Below are 20,438 nucleotides of genomic sequence, written 5' to 3' on the forward strand. Positions count from 1 at the left end.
GCAAATACAAACACCGTTATCCTATAGTATCAACATATTCTTCTTTTGCTCTTTATAAGAATATGTGCGCAATTTTACATTGTGACAAACATTTTACAACTCTTCTTTACACTAATGTTAATTATGGTCTTAAAACGCCAATGTGGACATTCGGTTTCCGAAAAAATGCAAATGTTTGCTCATTCCAAATAAATTTCCATCAATGCAAAAATAGAGGCATGGTTGCTTCTTTTATTTTCTTGATGCTCACATGATTGTTGTTAGAAATAGAACGTAGAAACAAATAGTGCAAACCGTTGTGCTGCACACGAACATCACAGCAGCAATTATTTTAGCATTTGTATTGCATGTTTGTTGAAGGAAGTACAATAAAAGCAATTTAAGACCCCTCTTCCACTTTTGGTCATTCATGGGAGGCCAGGTTTTAAAGTGCAGAGTATCCACAAGGTCGAATCCAAATCATCTCTACTGAAACTTGATTCCTTGAGCCAGGGGTAAATCTTTGCTGTAGTTGATTGTGCTGAAAAGAAAGGAATTACATTTATATATAAGAACTGAATATTGGTGTGGTGGGCAGTAAATGTTTAATATACAATAGACAGATTTTGTCAAACAATGAAGGGGTGTTAGGTCACAAATGGGGGGGGGGGGTCTGCAATTTCAGCTCAAAGGGCTATTTCTTTATTTCTTTCATAACCTATCCTTCATTTATCCACTTACTTTTTTGTAAGCTAACTAAATGAAGACTTCTTTCCAGACAAACCCTTCACCTCTTGCTTTGGTTACTGCTTCGAACATCCCTGCCTGATAGTTCATCAGCTCTAATGATATTTCTTTTAAAATGTATTGTCGCTTGAACTATCGCATATAAGCAGCATTACCGACTGCTTATGACAAGTGCTATTTATCAGGTATCCCTCGCAAAAGCACCTAACCTCTTTTTGAAGTCTCTAGCTGCCATATTTGGGACTTTATCAAGTATCTAAAGGCCACCAGACCTCACTTGTCCTCCTGGTCACTCAATCCTCTACCTCATTAGCTCCTTTACGGCTGCCATCACGAAGCATCTTCACGCCACCACATCTCACTGCAATCCCCACCAGGCACCGCTATTCCACAAACCTATAGTCTTCAAAAGTCTACCTCACAAGATCCACTATTGGTGCCCTCACCATTTATCTCATGGCACCTCACCTCTTCCCATCTCCGTCTCATTAGCTCCATCTTCTAGACCCAAGGTAGGTTGTATTGTGATGCAAACGGATACCTTCCTAGATCATCTCTTAGCAGCTGTCCATGTGGGCAGACACTTATGATGACCAAACTGTATCATAATTCAACATTTCCTGATTAGCACGGACCTCTAGAGTCCATCGAGATGTAATTGAACGTCACTTGTTGATGCTAGGCTTGCCATTTCATTTTTTACAGCAAACGTGAACCTCTAATCCCAGAAATGCAGCACCCTTATGTCTAAGGAGGTTAGTAATGGATGATAATTCAGAAAGTAGGTTGCAGGGTTGTGGTTTTGAAACAGGAACATTGAAATAAATGAACGCAGGAAGAGACTAGCATGCAACATCTTTCTTATATCCCCCGAGTCGAAGTCCCAATGAACTAGAGTTTTATTTGCCATCAGAAGCATTTAACGATCATTAGCAAGTACAATTCACCTCAATTGACTACTCTTATGATTAACGAGAATAGGTATGGCATAAACATGGTTTCTGGCAAATTACTCACCATGTAAATGGATTGCAAAGCAGAACGTACTTGGGCAGTGTGACTACGTAGCACAGGTTAACAAAGGAAATCATGCAATACAGCTCAAGCAAAGTACGTTACTGCATGCCTCACACATGACACATTTGTGCTTTGCAAACATATGCAAGGATGACCGCATACGTGCCCAGGAGTCACCAAACAGGATGCCTGGGGAACGTGCCATGGAGGGTCATTCTTTACTAGGGCACAGCAGATGTTAATACAAAGGATGCCCTAATGTGGATTAGTGCGTTCAGTCACTGTCTTGCCCTTTGCTGCACAAGAGAAGCCCACAACAATCTAGTCCTCAACTGTGTCCTGTCAACTGTGTTTCAGCCTACGCGGACATTTCTCTTCCCTGGTAGGATGAGAAGGAGAGAAGAAAAATGATAGCGTTAAAGAACGGTCCATATGTAATGCAGAAACCACCTTGGGTATGAAGGATAAGCAGGTGTGAAGAACCAACTTATCCAGGTAGAAAACTGTGAATGTTAGACCAGCTGATAGGACCTAAAGTTCACTAACTATTAGCTGAAGTAACTGCCATCCACGAAACAGTCTTGGAGGTAAGAAGTCAGACTGGACAACTGTGCATCGGCTCAAACGGGGATACCATCAAGAAAGGCAACATGAGATTTAAATCCCACTGAGAGACAATAATTGGAGTGGGGGGAAAGAGTAAAGCAAACCTTTTGAACTACACCACTAGTGGTGATGTACACATAGAAGATCGAGCAGGGAAACAAATGAGAGCAGACAGGATCGCCAGATAGATAACCAAAAGCCACTGCCAAGCTCTTCTGCGCAGGGGATAATGCAAATTTCTAAATGTCGAAAATTGAGATTGATAAGGATGGATGCTTTTTGACTTGCACCACTGAACAAACTTATTCCAGCGAATAGCGTGGATGGATTTAGTAACAGGCTTTCTGGCTGCCAAGATGATGCCTGCAACCTCATCGGGAAGGCAAACCGACTAATTGGCACCACTTAATTTCCTAATGTACATGAGCAGAGTGTGGGGATTGGGGTGGAGTACCAGATCATCCTACTTTGAGAGCTGGCTGCTCTGCACAGGACAGGAATGGACTTGCCAACTCCTGACTGACATACCAGATCCCCTTCATCCAGTCCAAAGCAAAAAGTATCACCTGTGCTCGATCCTCGTTCACTTTTGCGGTGCATTTCACAGAAGATGATCGTCAGAAAACTTAAAGCAGCTCATGAGACTAGGAGAACCTTAAGCCATCCCTCATTGAGGGAATTGTATGTCACAAAATTTAGGACACTTTCCCTTCTGGGTTATGGGAAAGAGATCCACGAGTGCAAACTCCAATCTGAAGAAGATCGACTCTGACACTTTGAATTGTAGCTCACACTCATGGTCCTCCAGCCAGAGGTGACTGATCGCATCAACCCGCATAATCAGGGAGTATGCCAGTTAAGCCCCTACTTGGATAATCCCCTTGGCTGTGCCTACTTCCAAAGATGACTCAACATGGGGCCCCCAATCCAACACTGCCCTGTCTTTTGATACAAAGAATTGTGATGTTGCGGTCCGGGCGAATTGGGACATCATTAAACCCCCCTCCATACATAAAGATAGATGGTAGAACCGTTTCAGGGCAAAAGCACCCACCTAGAGCATATGTATGTGCAGCTGATTCGGATCAAAGACCCTATGCCGTCATGTCACACAGACGAGTATACTCCAGTCGAACAAGGAGACACCCATGACCATGGTAAAAGAAGCTTGAGGAGGGCTGAATGGGCAACCCCTCCAAAGATTGCATGGGTCCATTCACCAGTGCAGATCCTGATGCACTGAATGGAAGACCCAAACCGAAGCTGAAAGATATCTTTGTTGCTGCAGCTACTGCCAGCTCAGACACATACTGGAGGGATCTCACCTGCCGCTTGGCATGAGACACCAAAATGAGGGAGGAGGCCATATGGCCAAGCAAGCAAAAGGCTTTTGGGACTGGGATCTGAGCTCGAGACAGACACACAAGAATCCCAGCCTTCATTTCCTTGATCTCGGGGGAAGAAGGAAGGCCTTCCTAAGCGTTCTGTGGGCCATCCCGCCAATAAAGGTCAGTGTTTGTGTGGGGCCTTACGAGTGCATTTTGGACATTGATAATGAAAAAAAACATCGACTAACCGTATCCGTGCCTTATTACTACTGCTTCATTATGAATTTGTCAGTATGTGGGTGCGTCTTAACATTTACGGACAGTTTATTTTAGAATTTCGATTTTATATCAACTGGAAGAGTGCATTAGGTAAAATGCCTGCTAGATTTCATGCATTTCTGAAGCTCGCAAGACATTTTATTTTGCATTGACATTTTCTACCTCTTGCAGTAAGCACAGACTTTTAAAACCTGCACTGCGAAGTGTGAACTTGAGAAAAATGATGACAGCAGCACTTGTGTACATCACTGTAGCTTGTTCTAATGGACTTCTCACATTCTTGCAAGAAGCTCTCACCATATGTCAGTCAGTTTTGCTTAGCAGTAACCGCATCAATCACGTTCTGCTTTCATTTAATTGTAATGGCAACAAGTGTATAAAAATGAACTGAAAGGTATGGTGTTTAACATTCCATGCTCCAAAGGGATTTTGGGAGAATGCTCGCTTTTGTTTGAACAGCAGTTATTGATTGATTTTCTTTGCCTGATGTCAATTTGTGCCTTAAATACATTATACTTTTGGACCTCCAGAAGATCTGCATTGAGATGCTTTTGGCCAGCAATAGGAACCCCACATTCACCAACCACTAATCCAAGCACTGAAATCCAAGGACTCCTGACCTCCACTACGAAGCTGCTATGACTGACAGCACCTCAACAAATACTCCACCTTCAATCACAAGAACTGGAAGATGAAAATATGCATCCTGGACTTCCAGGACCACCAATGAATGCCATGAGTTCAACACCAGCAGCACAAGACTTGAGACCTCATTTGCCAGATGAACATCTTCAGGAGGCAGAGATCTTGAGGAGGCTTCAGGCCGATATGTCCTTCTGTCGGAAAGACCACTTCTAGAACTCTTTTTGCCATCATGGCAAGGACTAATGCCTCCCAGATTGAGATATGAGCGAGCGAGCGTGCTCTGAAGGAGGGGTGATTACTGGGCGTATGAGGGGGTCGGGGCGGAAAGGGAAGGACAAGCCCTGGCGTATCAGCTGATTGCCCAGTGGTCTGACATGACCACCTCTCAATTGAGGAGATGGAGGTGTTTGAACTCGGCAGAGCCCATAGAGAACAGTGGGGACTGGATCTGTTGCTGCTACTGATTAAGTCTTCTTGATTTCTTGATCAACCCCGCCCCAAAAGGAGTGATAAAGCTGATGTGGCATTCGGATGGCCCGAGCCAGCTGCTTTTGTTGGAACTGCAGAACTCTAGAATAAGCACAGAATTTCCAATACTCATTGGTGAAATTGTGTGAAGGGGGAACTAGGCCCAGGGTACTGCAGCAGCCCAGTTCTTGAAACCTTACAAGGAGGAGTCTGTCTTCTTTCTGAATAGCTGCTCACCGTCAAATGACCTGTCCAGGTGCATAGACTGGATATCTCCTGAAAATCCACTGAAAAGCATTGAAGCATGCAGACGCAGAATGAAGACTGTACAGTTCTCATAAAGCATGGACATATCAGCCTACAAGTAAGTTGTAGAATTAGCTGTGTGCACAGCCAAGCTGTAAAAAGCAAAACCATAAGCATCTAGTTTCTTGGATTTGCTGTCTGGGAGTGTCATAATGATAGCATTGTGGCCCTCCTGTGATGACAACGTCTGAAGAACCAGACTCTCTGGTAATGGGTGGTAAGACAAAAAGTGAGGGTCACCCAGAGTGAGCCTATGTAGAACGTTTATCCAAGTATGAACTGCCAAGCCTGAAAAGAGTTTCTCCTAAGAAGCCATTATAGGCTTAGGAAAGCCTCATTAAACAGAAGTAAGAGTTTGCAAGGTTTCAATCAAAGTGCTAAACTTCACTTTCACATAAGGCACAGTAAATCGTAATAAAGCCTTCCGAACGACTGTTGTAAAAGAAGAAATCTCCTCAGAGGAAAGCTAGATGGGTAGGAAATCAATGTTCACTTCTGGTTAAGTAGATAGGCCACCAGCATTATGCACATCCTAGTAGATGCCACGTCAGTATAGTAAAGGGGCATCTACAGAGTCCTCATGTTCTGTACGACCATAGTCCTTTTCATCCACAGCCTAAGCATATGAATCTAAACAGAAAATCTCTCAGTGGGCAAACCTTTGGGAAGGGTCTCGCCATAAGGTTCATCATTGAAATTAGCCTTGACCTTACCCTTTACCTCACAGATAATTATTTATTTATTTATTTAGAAAGTTTTATATAGCGCTGACAAGATCCTTGCGGATATCAGAGCGCTTTACACAGAAGGGGTACATGAAGGGGCAGAGTCAGACAGGTAAATCAAATGAGCAAACAGTACATCGTCTGACAGGTAGATCAGAAGGAGCAAATAGTACAATCAAGTAAGTCATGCATCAAGTGCAATATGAGCTAACGATCGGTGCATTAAAATCTCTCATATCTACTCTTTTTCGGGTGCTAGAGTAGGTTCTGTGGGTGGTATCACCACTGACATCAAAATCAGTGCTTAAAGGCAGAAGGGCTTAAGTTAACAAGCAATGGCGCCCCAGCCACTTTTTCACCTAAGATGCCAGGACCAAAGCTGATGGAGGTGTGACTTTGGGAGGCATCCAGGTCGGAGGCACTGCAGTCACCAAACACTTGGGTATGGATCACCCTAGGCGAGTAGCCCAGAGGTTTGTGGAATGAGCATGTACGCTCCCAGGGAGAGTCCTTTCTTGGCAACAGCATAGCATAGCTTAATACAAAGGACAATCTACCTTTCTACGGTCCACTTTGGGAACTGGCTTGCTGTTCTTTGCACCTAAAACCCAACAAAAAGTGGATTGTCCTCTAAGTGCTTCTCAGTCGTGTCTATGTAATAACGAAGGCCTCATTTAGGCTCCAAATGGTGACACCTCTCCTCTTCCATAGTGGGATGGGGCGGAGAAAAGAATGTGAGGAGCATGATAGACTGCTGAAAATGAAAAGGAGAACCCTTTTCTGGAGAAATGACGCTCAAGTCTGAAGCACCAATTTGTCATGGATAACAGTGGTATAAGCTGCTGAGCAGCCACCAAAAACAGCCTCAGAGCCTTTAAATAAAGGCAGGGTGTTGCATGTTGATGGTGCTACACAAGAAATCTTGGTTCTCCATGCCATCCAGGTTACTTCACCGGCCCTCAGAAGATGTGTCCATTAATACTGCGAGCTCTGGATAGGACAGGAAGAATGGTATGCAGCTGGTCAGGCTAGCATCTGTCACCCACAATAGAAGGGCTGCAACGTCTGATATGTGGTTGTTGTCCAAGAGGCATCCCCAATGTTGGCTCACTGAAGTGGAAGGTTTCACTGCAGAGCCCACATCTGCCAGTGGGTACGATGCTCAAGGAATATGCGCAAGACCAAGAAGCCTCAAGACAATCTGAGTCCGAAGCAAGGCATGAACTTGAAATTTGCCCCGACTTATTGCGGAGATGGGAAAGCCTTCAAAGGCACCATGTCCAGGACGGTCCCTATAAAGGTACTCCTCTATACAGGTTGAAGACAGGTGACCCTAGGTTGGACAGCAATGAAACTGTTGCTTTCAAATAGCACAGGACATCCTTTAACAGCTAGTTAACGAGGTATTGAAAAATTGAGCCACAACCACTAATTGCACTTTTGTAAATACCTGCGAGGGCCGAAGGGTAAAGTACTCCAACCCCACAACAAACTGGAGGGACAATGGGACTGCAGAATCAACACATTAAAGTGCATGTCCTGCATGGTCAAGGACACCATTTGATCTTGGGAATCCAAGGCAGAAAGGGCTTGAGCATTTGAACTGGTCTTGAGATCCAGTATTGGCTTCACTCCTCACAGCTCACTCCTCCCACCTGGCTCCGCAAAGAAGTATTGATAGTAGCATCTTGTGCCCCATCCTGCCTTGGGTCCAATTTGATCGCACTATCAGCAAACAGCACCCGAACATTTCTGATTAGAAGGCTGGCATACTCTACTAATGTCTGATCACAAACTGGTGATACATGTGGAGGGTTGGACAAAAAGGGAAGGGGCGTAACCAAGTTGAACAATTTGAGAGACCTACTGTTCCAGAGTAACAGCACGTCAGTGAGATGAGCAAAATCGGATTCTACCTCATGAGTCCTATATGACAAGTGCAAGGGGAAAACTAAAGCAGCTTGGTGGCAAGCTGCATTGAGTGATGAAGAGGACGAGGACTGCTAAATCTGTCATACCCTGGACTCTACCACGGTCTCTCCCTCTAGAGCCATGAAAAAGCTGCACAACCAGTGAGTGCTGCCTCTGTCAGTACAACAGAGTACAACACACTTCCCAATACTGTTGGTGGAACTGGCTAGCTACGGAAAGTTATCCGCCACAGCTATCCCTCAGCTATTTTTAAACTGCTGTAGTGCCAAATCCGCCTGTGCTCTGAAAAGGCTGAATCAAAAGCTTTATTCACCAATGACACATGGGTGTCTTAAGAAAACCAGGTAGCATGCCCCCTACAAGGAAGTCTAACAACAAAGCTAGTGCCTGTGGCCTGACAGTCTGTAGTTTATTTGGCCGCATTCTGACTTATGTATGGTTTGAACAAATGAAACCCAAATGTTTTTTTAGGAAGAGCAGGCAAGATCTCACTTGCTATGTCTCAAAGGGTGTGTATCATGACCCAAGAAACAGACTGTGTTAGATGCGCATTTGGCCAAGCTCGCAGAAGATGCTTTTTGGCCTACTGCATCAATTGTCTTCTCTATCTGGAAGACCTTAATGGAAAGCACCAGGGGTACCGATGCTTTCTGAAACATGAATGACGAGGCTCTCCATAGGCAGATGTTGCTTCAGGATGATAAGGTCCCCAGAGGCAAACCTGTGGTGCCAAGCATTGGGTGGTTCATGAAGGATGCTGAACATGGCTTATACTACAAAACTCCAATAGCCTTGGTAAGGACTTTGTGAAATTATTGCAAGGGCTTAGTGGCTGATGGCCCAGGTTGCAAAATTTCTGCCTGTAAGTTTGCCTTGGTACATTCGTAATCGCTGGCCCAGCGAGAAGCCGCTGCAAATGATGTACTCTAATCAATATAGGGAGCCCAATGGAAAATCCAGTTCAGTTTCCGACGAAGAGTCTCCTCTACTAGCATTCTGGAGACCAGCATCAATGTAATGAAAGAGGGAGTAAATATTCTGGTTTCTCATGGTCACCTTTGTTGTGGAGAGCGGTTCAAGCCCCTGATCGGCTTCAGAGGCAGAACTAAAAATGGTTTCCAATACTGGATAGAACTGTTGTTGGAGGTCGAAAACAGTTGCGGAATTCTCCAAAGCTACAGGTTGCATTTTAGTTGTTTAACAGCATGACAAAGGGCAGACCTAGCTGAAGTCATTTAGGATCAGATCCTCAAATTTAGGATAGAGTCCAGAAGTAGCACCTGTGGAGCCGAGGCCAACGCCGAGTGGGCCTAGCTTCAGGTCCTCTAGCACTGGTGTCGAGGAGCAGCCTGGTGCTTACTAAGGGCAATGCTGAAGCCGAAAGGACACTTAGACAGCCCACTGGTGAAAGTCCAAATAGAGGCCACAATCCTCCATTGGACCTGAAAGCACATTAGAGCGACCCAGAACCTTGCATAATAACTGCAGCATTGCCTCCTTAACAGCTTCGTTCTGCTTCAGAATCATCAACGACCAGGAAATTCGGGACGGTACAGCTCCAGTTATGAAATCTGGTCTGAACTGGACGACAGCATCGATGTCTGAGCTTTCCAGAGTAGAGGGTGCAACTGTTCCCCTGAATCGACACAACAGGGCGAGATCAAGCCCTGCTCAGCACTCTAACACTTGCTTTGAGATTTGTCTTTTGACTTCATCTTACCAGAGGACAGCGATCGGAAAAGGACTCAAGACCTTTAACTTGACATGCCAGATTTCTCAGCAACATAGTGCTTTTCTTCATGATCCCTAGTGGCCTTTGTTTTATTAGAGAGCATATGTTGCAGGCCTTAGAGTCCTATTTGACAGGAATGTACCAAGGTCAGATGTTGTGATGGTCTGTGACCAACATCAGTTGCCTACAGGTGTGGCATGTCCTATACCCTGTAGCTGAAGGGGGAAACATGCATGCACACGGTCAAATTAATTTATGGCAAAATCTGAAAAAACACCAACAAAGTTAGGAACAGAGCTCTGGATTCGGGAGTAAAAAAAAAAAAGAGGAATCAAAGTCTGCCCAACGGGAGTGGTGCCTACATGGGATTCCATGTCATGTAGGCTGGCAGACGCAAGGAGGGGGTAGGTGTGAATGCGACAGCACCCCGGTAACATTGTAAGTAAATGATCTTTGGAGGGATTTGGACATCGCAATGGTCTGCTTAATGTGGTTTTTGCCTGACATTAGTTACTTTGGTTTTTCATCAATTTCATTTGTTTCTACAGCCCGGTAATGTGCAGGCGGTGCTTGCTCTCGCCAGTGAAGGTTCCTTCGTAACATTGCGAGGTGAGCATTTTTGCAAAAATCAACTACCTCATGGCACCTATGAGAGTTGGAGCAATATATGAACTCATTTACCAACTGTCAAGACTCTATGGGAATAATTTCAATTTGTGAAAGATATAGAGGGCTACAAGTGGTACCATAGACATAACGACTCATTGGCACTGTGTCTACGCAATACTGCACGGTGCCAGGGTCCCATTGAATACACTCAAATGCCTCTTGAGCCTTCTTTCTTTTCTTTGCTCACTCCTTATACAATTGATGTGCATACAGTTATAGCGCAGAATGAGGCATCAAGTTGTTACTGATGCTTTTCTCTATTCTTTGTTCTTTTCCCTAGGTTCCCATCAGGAGCGTTATTTCATCATGCAGCTGTAGCCATATCATAGGTATACAGGTTCCTGCTCCGCCCAGTTTTATTTAGAGGGTCTAGTTATACACTTGTTTTCACGTGCACTTTATATATCATCATTGCTCTGGTCCTGAAGAAGCGCCAACGACCCTTATGGCGATACAGGCGCGAAACATGTTGACCTATGACCTTTAGACACCCGGGCATAGTGTGCCTCCGGGGCAAGATTTTATTCAAGTAGTTTATCTACCAAGGGTTTACAATCTATACATTCGCTGCGTGTTTACCCTTTATTAAAATACCTTTTTCCACTTTGCACGCACCTTTATCACCCTCCCTGGGCCCACACCCCGCACACCCGCATGCACCATCCGGCAGTCCTTAAAAAGATCTCCGATAAAGAGACCCTTCGGGGGACCCGTAGGGAATTGCAGCGCCGGCCCTACGAGGAGCAACCGCCCGATGATGAAGCATGACACTCTTTGGGGTGTGTGAGGGCAACAGAGGACAACAAGTGGTTTTCCACTGTATCAGCGGGCTCTATTTACCTAGGGATCTTTTGTATTCTCTCTTTACTTTTTTCACCTTCCTTTTTCCATTGCATGGGTGACTATTTGCACCCTCAGGCTTGGATGACTTTTTGCACCTTGCCATTAGGAACTGTGTCCCCTTGTGAAAACACAGTCGCCACGAAGTTGACTGATGTCACCTGTCAGTGTGGCGCAGCTACTGCAGCCTGACACCTGGGAGAATTCAAAAGGTGATGAATTTGCAGTTAGAAGCATCCATCCGAAGATCTGCAACTGGCACCACTTCCCTTAAATACTAATAAGTAAATATGTAAATAGAAAAAACGTTTAAGTACATTTAAACGGAGGTGCAAGTCTCTGCTCATACTTTTTACGTTTATCTTTCCAAAGAGGCCCCAATATAGTTTTTTATATATAGCTTCTACCATAGATGTAATTTTTTGTTGTACCAACATTCATACCGCCAAAGTAAAAAGTTCTGAATCAATCAAACTCAGAATGATGAATGGTTGAATCAGTCCTAGCGGGATGCTGGCTCGGACCTGTGGGTAACCCACAAATGCCTGAAGCAAGGGCTTCTTAACTAAACACCCTTCACTGCATGTGATGTAACTTCACAGAGACTCGTTATAGTTCTTTCATAGTCTCATTATTTCGTAAGGGAAGCATTTTTAATATTATATACGAGGAAGTCATAGATGTTGCTCATTTATCTTATGCAACTAATAACCATTGACAAAGCCAATAGTCCTGGCTTGTTGTGGGTGTAATGCGACTTGTATTATATATCTGGAGACAATGACAACTGCAGCAAAATACCAGTCGGGCATCACACTATGGTAAGCACAGATTTATAGTTTGTGTTTTTAAGTCACGCCCTTAATCACATCGACCACGCCGCTTTGAGAGACTCCGGTTGTTTCATCCACTTAAAGTCCTGCTCCCAGTGTGGATGTTAAACCTGGTGTGAGCAAGTAGAGAGAAACTGCTAGCGTGCAACCCAGTCACGAAGTTGCAAAACAGATCAAAGGAATGAGGTGTGAACAGACGAATTCTAGCTTTTACCTGTAATTTGACAACACTATGTTGAATTGACCCCGGGGCAGATTTCATTGTTTCGAATCAGAGCAGGAAATGCCCGAGTTTAAATTATTATTATTTACTGCCGGCCGAGGTGACAAGGGATGCTAGCGTGCATGTCGACAGCAGCCACTGCAAACAGGTTCCTCAGAAATGATAATTAGCGGGTGCCTAACAGTCTCCCGCAGCGAGGCTGCCGCTTACCACAAAGAAGTACATTTTCCACCTACAGTTCACCCTGCCCTTTAAAATACCCCAGACAGAGATGCGACTTACCAGGTAGATCTCCTCATGTAGTGCTTCCAGGCATCGCTGCCAGATTCCCTTCCGCCGCCGGTATGCTTCTCGCCACCTACAATGCACCAGAGCAGTATGAGAGCTCATCATCAATCATATACATGACTTTATTTGAACAGTAGGCCCACAGAAAGAAGACTAGCTGATTTTCTAAATATTTAGTTTAAAATAGAAAAGTCCTTTAGAAATGTGTGCTTTTCTACTTATTTGCAAGGGAGCCCGTGAAGCTACAAAGGTTTCAAAAAGCTAACCGACAACAAGCATTGGAAAAGACAACAGGTCTCGCCTTTAGCATCTAAGGGGTATGCAAACGTTTTTTAGCCGTGCTCCACATTATCTCCGATGCTGTGCAGTATGGCTAAATACAGGGCTTTAAGAGGGCCGGATCCTGCCGGTGCTCAGCACCGACAGTTCTAAAAAGCTGGTGCTGAGGCGGGTCCCAATCGGGTTCTCTGTTTTTGCCCTCAGCCTCAGGGTGAAAAAATAAGTCTTACCTCTGCAGCAGTGCCACTCTTCGCTGATTTTGATGTAACAAAGACTCCTAACAGGTCTTCCGTAGCCTCATCATTTCAGTACTCAAGCATTTTCAAGATTATATACAACAAAGCCAAAGTTTTTGCTTATTTATCTTACGCAACTAACAACCATTAACAAAGCCAACAGTCCTGACATTGTATTATATATCTGGATGCAGTCAGAAGCAGCAAAATACCAGTCGATTAGCACACTATGGTAAGCACAGATTTTTAGCTTACGTGTATTAAGCCATGCCCTTAATTACGTCAACACCCCTTTGAGAGACCACCCCAAACTTTTTTCATCCCACTTCAAGCCCTGCATATATATAATTTATTTTTTCAAAGAAGGATTTTGACGCTGCCAGCCGCGCCATTTTGAAGGCAAGTGCATCACGCATGCGTAAATAAGTTTGAAGTAACCTGTGATGATGTTTTGGTGTGCAATGAGTTTGTCTATGCAGATATGAAACTAAATATAATAGAAGTATATTTCAGGGGCGGCTCCTCCGCAAAGGTGGAGGAGCGAAGACCCACTGGCTCAGAGCCAGCAGGTGAAAAATAAAACTATGTTCTACCATAGTTTTATTTTTCACCTGCTGGCTGAGTCAGTGCTGTATGGAGGGGCGGGGCCAGGGAAGTAGGAGGGAGTGGAGGAGTGGTTGTGCACTTCTAAGTACGCATGTGTGTTTGGCCAGCCGTCTTAGGCCAGCCAACACACATGCACACTTAGGTTTCTCCAACCCAGCAGTACTGTACAGCCCCTACCCCCCCCCCCCACACTTTGCTCCCCTCCCGCACTCCACTCCACCCGCCCCACAACCTTTTGTTAAGGCACTCCCCTCCACCTGCCCCAACACCATGTTATTGGCGGCCACCACTGGTATAGTTAAAATTGTATGTAGTATTGGGGGATAACCCACACCAGAAGTCGCATTCAGATGATAAAGAACAAGAAAGATAGTGATGATTTTTATTCACTAAGAGAACGCAACTATTCTGACCAGAAGATTCCGGTTTAAATAGAATGAATTACACAACTGAAGAGCCGCACTGGTAACTCCTACGTGCAAGGAGCTCCAGAAGTATTTTGTGGATCAATAGGGAGCACGTCACAGATAAATTGAGCAGGTTTATAATTTCAGGTATACTTGTGTCGAGAGAAGAAAGAACACCTTCAATGATGTTCGCTATTGTGGCTTCTTTCCCATTCCTGGTCTGAAGCTGGTCTACTGTTTTGGGTGGAGTTAGTGATGGAGGTATGTTTTAGAGCTGTGGGAACTGTGCCTTGTAGGAGAGAGGCATATATGAGATCAGTTTTATATGCGCATTTGGGACTGGGCACTATAGGTACTCTGTTCGTCAGGGCTTAGTGCAGTCTACTTCAAGAGTGGATTAAATGGCGCCATTTATAAATTACAAAAATTTACCCAGCCGTGTAAGACGGTGGGGAAAAAACGAAAAAAACAGAGGGCAAATGGAACTACATAAGGAATGTTCTTTATCGGTTTGCTGGGCAAATATCAGAATGTGCTCCAGGCTCTGTATGAGGGCATCAATACCTGCTCAGGTCAGAGTAGATTGTGGTATTTACCTTTGAATGTAGCACTCCAGCATTGGCATATTTCACAATATTTAGGGCCAGATGTACGACCATTTATAGTGGTTGCAAATGAAAAGTTGGGCCATTTGCAAATGCTAAATAAGCATTTGCAATGCAATAGGTCTCGCATTTGCAAGAGTTTGAGCTATTGACATTGTAAATGGCAATGTCTTATTTATGTGATTTGAAAAAATTGCAAGCCTCCAAGAGGTAGGCAAGGCTGGAAGTAACTGTCTATTTACTGCCAGCCATGCAGCATGCCAGCATGTTTTAGTTAAAGTAAAACAGTTTGATTAGCGCAATGTGAAACACACATACAGCTGCCTAAAGGAAGGCAATAGGAGGGAGATTCCTCGTCTCTTGACAGGCTCTCCATGGCCACTGGAAGGTAGGGGTAGGCAGGGAAGGGTCATTTTTAGGTTTCGCCTAGCAAAGGCTGCGCTTGCGCAGTCTCGCTGGGAGAAAACTGATGTTTTGCAGAGTGGGGCTTCAACCCGCCCTTCTTCTCCATTGGTTGGCTTCCTAAACGGAGGTCAGCCACTGGAGGAGAGGGGTGTCGCTCCATACAAGCCCCATCTTTTTTGGGATTCGGGGGTGTGTTTTTAACTTTCTTTCTCTCCTCTTCCGATTGGCTGGAATTTTACCTTCCGGCCAATGGGAAGAGGAGAGAACGAAAAACACGCCCCCGAATCCCAAAATGAGACTGCGTTTCTCCGAGGCATTCCTACCTCGCCTCAGAGAAAGGTGGTGGTGTTATGGCGTGTGTGGTCCGCTTTGCTGCCATCTACCCATGCGCTCGCTTCGCCAAGAACCTCTGCTGCTTGTTGAAGGAGGGGTGCTCAAGCTGTACAGTAATTTTTCGGCATTACGAGTTATGAGCATTATGGGTGCGGGACTACAAGCCCCAGCATGCTCAGGGCTGTTGTGTGAAAAGCAGAACTTGATGCAAACTATGCTTATGCCATGGGGATGTGCGTAGACCCCAGCTCGTATGAATCGTTTGTGACCCCCGCATCTCCCTCACTCACCCCTCACTACTCTGTTTAACACACGGCACAGCTTCATCAGCCGAGGCAAAGGGAGCATACGCACTAGCACATCCTAAAACGTCACGACACGGCGTGCAACGTCAGGCGGTCATTGCTCCAGATTAGAGCCAGACTAAACCAGAGTTGGAGCGGGAGGGAAGATAGGAATTACGGGAGGGATACGAGCAAGGCCGGGGCAGAGCGAAGCCCGCGGGACAGACATGAGCCGCCGGGCGCCGCCCCTGTGAGCATGCCTCGGATCAGAGCAGGAGTCCGGGGTCCTCATGGCGCCGCCCCTGGGTCCCCCCCCCCCCCCTCATGCTACTGCTGCTCGGCGCCCTGCTGCTGCCCGGGGCAGGGGGCCAGGCCGGGAGCCCCCCCCCCTGGGACTAGCCTCAGTGTCTACATGAGCGAACTGGAAAGGCGCAAACTGATCGGTGAGTTTGCATAGCTGCTGTATACGAGGTTACAGAGGGCAGTAACTCTTTGTACTCTGGCTGAGAAGCACAACCTGTACCGGGGAAGTGGGCCACTAGCAATTGGATGAAGGGGTGGGGTGCCAATTTATGATGGGGTTGTTCAGCATAACTGTATACTGCGTGGGTGTCGCGTACTAGCCTTATGCGAAGTGGGAGAGTCTAGGGCTGATTCATACGGAGGGGGAGTGTGGGAGGCCTTAGTTATAAGTGGACAGTGCCTAGCACTTCTCGGTATGGGGGAATACAAGTTGTTCAGCTTTTATTTACGAGGAAAGGATGCTGTGTTTTGCTTTATCCATTGTAGTGCGGAGTTCAGTGTGATTTTATGCAGAAGATTGGCTTAGAATCCAAGTGCTGCTATGTTATACTGACGTAGGGGCGGGAGGAAGTAACAAGCACAGTTTTATGCTGAAGTGATGCCATATGCTGCTTTATAGAGTGCTAGGTATCAAGTATGGGGGAGAGATAGGAATACATAGTGCTGTTTTATATTAAGATTGTGAAAAGTGGGTGGAATGCCTTGCACCGCTTTATACATGTAAGAGAGGTGGGCGAGCACAGTGATACTTTATGTAGAGAGGGAGTAGCATACAGTTTGAAACTTTGTATAATGGGGAGTGCCAATCGCCCCTATATACAGAAAGGTACTGCTGAGTGCCGTTTTATGCAAAGGGATTTGGAAGCAACAAGTGCTACTTTATGCAGCATAGAAGCGTCACTTAAAGAGGATCCCTAGTGCCCATTTAAATATAGGAAGTAGGGATTGCCAAGCACTGCTTTAAATAGAGGTGGATATGCTAAATTTTGGTTCATGCAGGTTTCTTAGGTTTGGCTTTGTGGAATATTATGAGGTTCGGGCTCTTGGAATACAGGGTCTATCTAGTGATATTGTTTTGAAGGTGGAGTGCTATTTTTCATACAGATGTCCTGCATGCTTTCTGCAGAATATGCTATGGCACCCTGCATTATGCATGCCAGTAGGTGTCCATAATTACTTAATCTGGATCCTGTATGGCTATGAGTAGATTTTTCCAGTCATGTATTTCCCAAATAATGTGTCACCAGAGCTGCCTCAGCGCCCACCATCGACACTGCGGCTCGGGGGGGTTTATGCAGGTTATGATGCTTTTCCTTACTGTGCTCCCTTCCCCGCATTGATAGGAGCCCCGCAGCCCTCCGTCCTTCCCCTCCTCCCATCTCAGCCTGGAGAGCGCACACAGACCCCGGCGGAAGGAATGAAGCCCGGCCCGGCAGACCCCGTCCCATCCCATGCCTGACCCAGGCCCCCCAGCACTGAGCCAGGCAGAGCGGGCCCCCTCCCTGCCTATGCTCCGCCAGCCCGGGCAGGGACGGAGAGGGGGCGCTGGAGGCAACAGCTGCAGCCCTTCCCTGGCTCCGGAGACCGTCCATCCGCGCGCCTGGCACAAGACCCCCTTCCCTGGTCCAGGCTGGATGTGCGCGGCTGCCCCCAGCCCCCACTGGCCAGATCACGGACACCCTCGGCCGCTCCGACAGCTGAGCTCATGTGAATACCGCCCGGCCCCGCTGGGGGAGTCTGTCATTTTATTTATTTGTTTGTGCACTTTTGTATGGCGCTAGCTAGGTCCAAGGGCATAATAAACCCGTACAGGAGAACAGGAATGTGGGTTCAGAATCCTAAAATGAACAGATAAAGCAAGAAAAAGAGCACGCAGACCCAGCATAGGTTTACTCCCTTCTTGTTACTTTTAGGGAGCTCCGATTGTAAATTCTCCCATCCTTTGCATCAAGACCTGCCCCATGTCTGCTCCAGCAGAGAAGTACGCCCCCTGGAGGCCGCATTCCTCAGAGTAGCCCCACACTGCAGGCCAGGTGAGGCGAGTGTGCCCTCGGCTGGCATACTTTAGAGGGGAAGAAAGGGGCGAACCTGCATAAACCCCCCGAGCAGCAGTGTCCAAGGATCAGCCTCGCCTCCTTTTTTCGCCCCTCTTCTTTTGGAATGTTAGTTTGCACTGGAGGGAGACGGGTGAGTCACTTGCCAGTGAAAATATGATTGTAATTTTAAAACGAAACACATTTAAGGAAACGCACAGGCTTGGAATGGCCTATCCAAAGCGGCAGCTATTTAGTGCTAACTGTAGGGCGGAGAGTTACCCAATTCAACGAGAAGAGTGACCTCCCAAGGCACATGCGTGTGGGTGTTGCAGGCACCATGTTGGGAGAGAGGCCGAGGGGGAGAAGTCAACAGAATATGGGGAGATCGGTAATGAGGTTAGCAAAAAGCTCTAATGGTAGTCAGCGCTAAGTAAAAAGTAAATACTTGCTCTAATGTCATGTATGACGGCCACTACTCGACATGGAAAAGGTGTCATGTGTCGGTAACAAAAGCAGGGAGACTGCATTCCTTGATGAAAAAAAAATATAATACACGTGTCATATATGAAATTAGAGCAAGTATTTCATTTTTACTTAGCGCGGACTACCATTACCGCTTTTAATATATATTATTACTAACTTCTTTGTGCCTTCCCTTTTGGCATGGGTGTCAGCAGTTCTGTCCCGGCTTGGGATGCTTGATGACCTCCGCTTCTGTAATGGTTATTGTGGCCATTCCTGACTCGACTGCTGATTGAAATACATTAACCGGGGCAAAACCTTATATAAATTCCGGGTATAACTATCTGTTTGTTGTGGTTTAAATGGCTTGATTTAATGGCCGCTTGGACTTCCATATTAAAGAACGCGGCTGATGAGGCCCCTAGCTGTGTTTTTGTTTTTTTGTGATAAGTGTAAGTTTTTCAAGAAGTACTTTTGTTCTGATAGGGTCACTTTTTATTTAAGGAATTGTAGTATGCTCTGAATATCCTATTTGTCTTGTTTGTCAGTATCATGTCATGTTCCTTTAGAGCTTAAGGGGGTGTGATGTATTTTTTTTTCTCGCTTTTAAGGCATGCACTAAAAGTGTATGCGCCTTATTTCCTATTTCGTAGCGCTGCCTTTCAGTGTCGATATCCTCTCCGGTGCATTTACCAGTAGAGTATAAAGGCGTTCCCTAACGGCAGCTGGTTTACACAGGACCATCTTCAAATGTATGTGATTGTGCAATTCTTCTGCTTTCCAAGTCCGGTTTCAAGTTGGTGCTGTGCCACCTCTTTATCCCGTTTTGCAACAGAGGTATTAGAATTAAATTCCCCCCTAGCAACTGCTCGTGGTCGTTTTTTTTCCTTCTTCCCTCTGTTCCCTGCTTGTGATTGTTTTTTTTCTTGCCTCTGTTCCCTGCTTGTGATCGTTTGTGTGTGTGTTGGGCTGCGTGTGTGTTGGACTGTGTGTGTGTTGGGCTCTGTGTGTGTGTGTGTTGGGCTCTGTGTGTGTGTGTGGGGCTCTGTGTGTGTGGGGGGCTCTGTGTGTGTGTGGGGGGCTCTGTGTGTGTGTGGGGGGCTCTGTGTGTGTGTGTGAGGCTGTGTGTGTGTCGCTCTGTGTGGGGCGCTGTGTGTGTGTGTGTATGGCTGTGTGTGTGTGTGTGTAGGGCTCGGTGTGGGTCTGTGTGTGTCATTTGCGAGAGATTAAGCGATTGGTATTGTACATGACAATGTCATTTATTTGTCTGTTTTCAAAACCAACACATAAATAAAAAAATGAGTCATCTACAATGTCAATAGCTCTAACTTTTGCAAAGGCGAGATCGTTGCCTTGAAAAGGCTTGTTAAATCTTTCCTTCACTCATAGCCATTTATGGAAGTGATCACATTTGTGGCTGGCCTCAAAAGTTGACCCATCTCCCTCCCATTAATCTTATCACAGCTACAATGCCAGAGGGCATCACAACTCCAATTCACTTTCTCTCTTCTTACCACCTTATTCCCAATTCTTACACAGGCTGAGGTAACATATGGGCTTCCCAGCTCCTATCCTCAACTCTTCCTATCTCCTCTCCCTGACCAAAGCACCCGTGGAATGAGAGGAAACAGGAAGAGTGCAGAGCATTGATCAGTGACCCTTTTTTTCACCTTAATGCTGATCAATTAGATTCTCAGAGGACCCAGTAAGGAATTCTCCAATTAGCAGGACAGTAAACATCGCACATGATAAAAATGCAGATAAATGGATCGGGATGCGTCAAGGCGCTACATTGGGACTCTCATCCATTAGAAACCAGTGATGTCCTGCCAGTTGATTACTGGTTGCAGCATGTTATTAGACAA

General features: G+C 45.8%; 1 protein-coding gene across 1 annotated transcript in view; it reads right to left on the reverse strand.

Moving 5' to 3' along the window:
* Window positions 1-211: 211 nt before the first annotated feature.
* Window positions 212-20,438, reverse strand: part of ALDH7A1 (aldehyde dehydrogenase 7 family member A1) — a 311,199-nt gene continuing 290,972 nt past the window's right edge. Inside the window, exons 17-18 of the mRNA XM_086961105.1 lie at window positions 12,612-12,687; window positions 212-520 (exon numbers count right to left, since the gene is read on the reverse strand). Coding sequence (XP_086817231.1) covers window positions 466-520; window positions 12,612-12,687 — 131 coding nt within the window. The 3' untranslated portion in view covers window positions 212-465. The remainder of the gene's footprint in view (window positions 521-12,611; window positions 12,688-20,438) is intronic.

The sequence above is a fragment of the Lissotriton vulgaris genome, chromosome 3_1 (genome assembly GCF_964263255.1).
Source record: "Lissotriton vulgaris chromosome 3_1, aLisVul1.2, whole genome shotgun sequence".
Taxonomy (NCBI): domain Eukaryota; kingdom Metazoa; phylum Chordata; class Amphibia; order Caudata; family Salamandridae; genus Lissotriton; species Lissotriton vulgaris.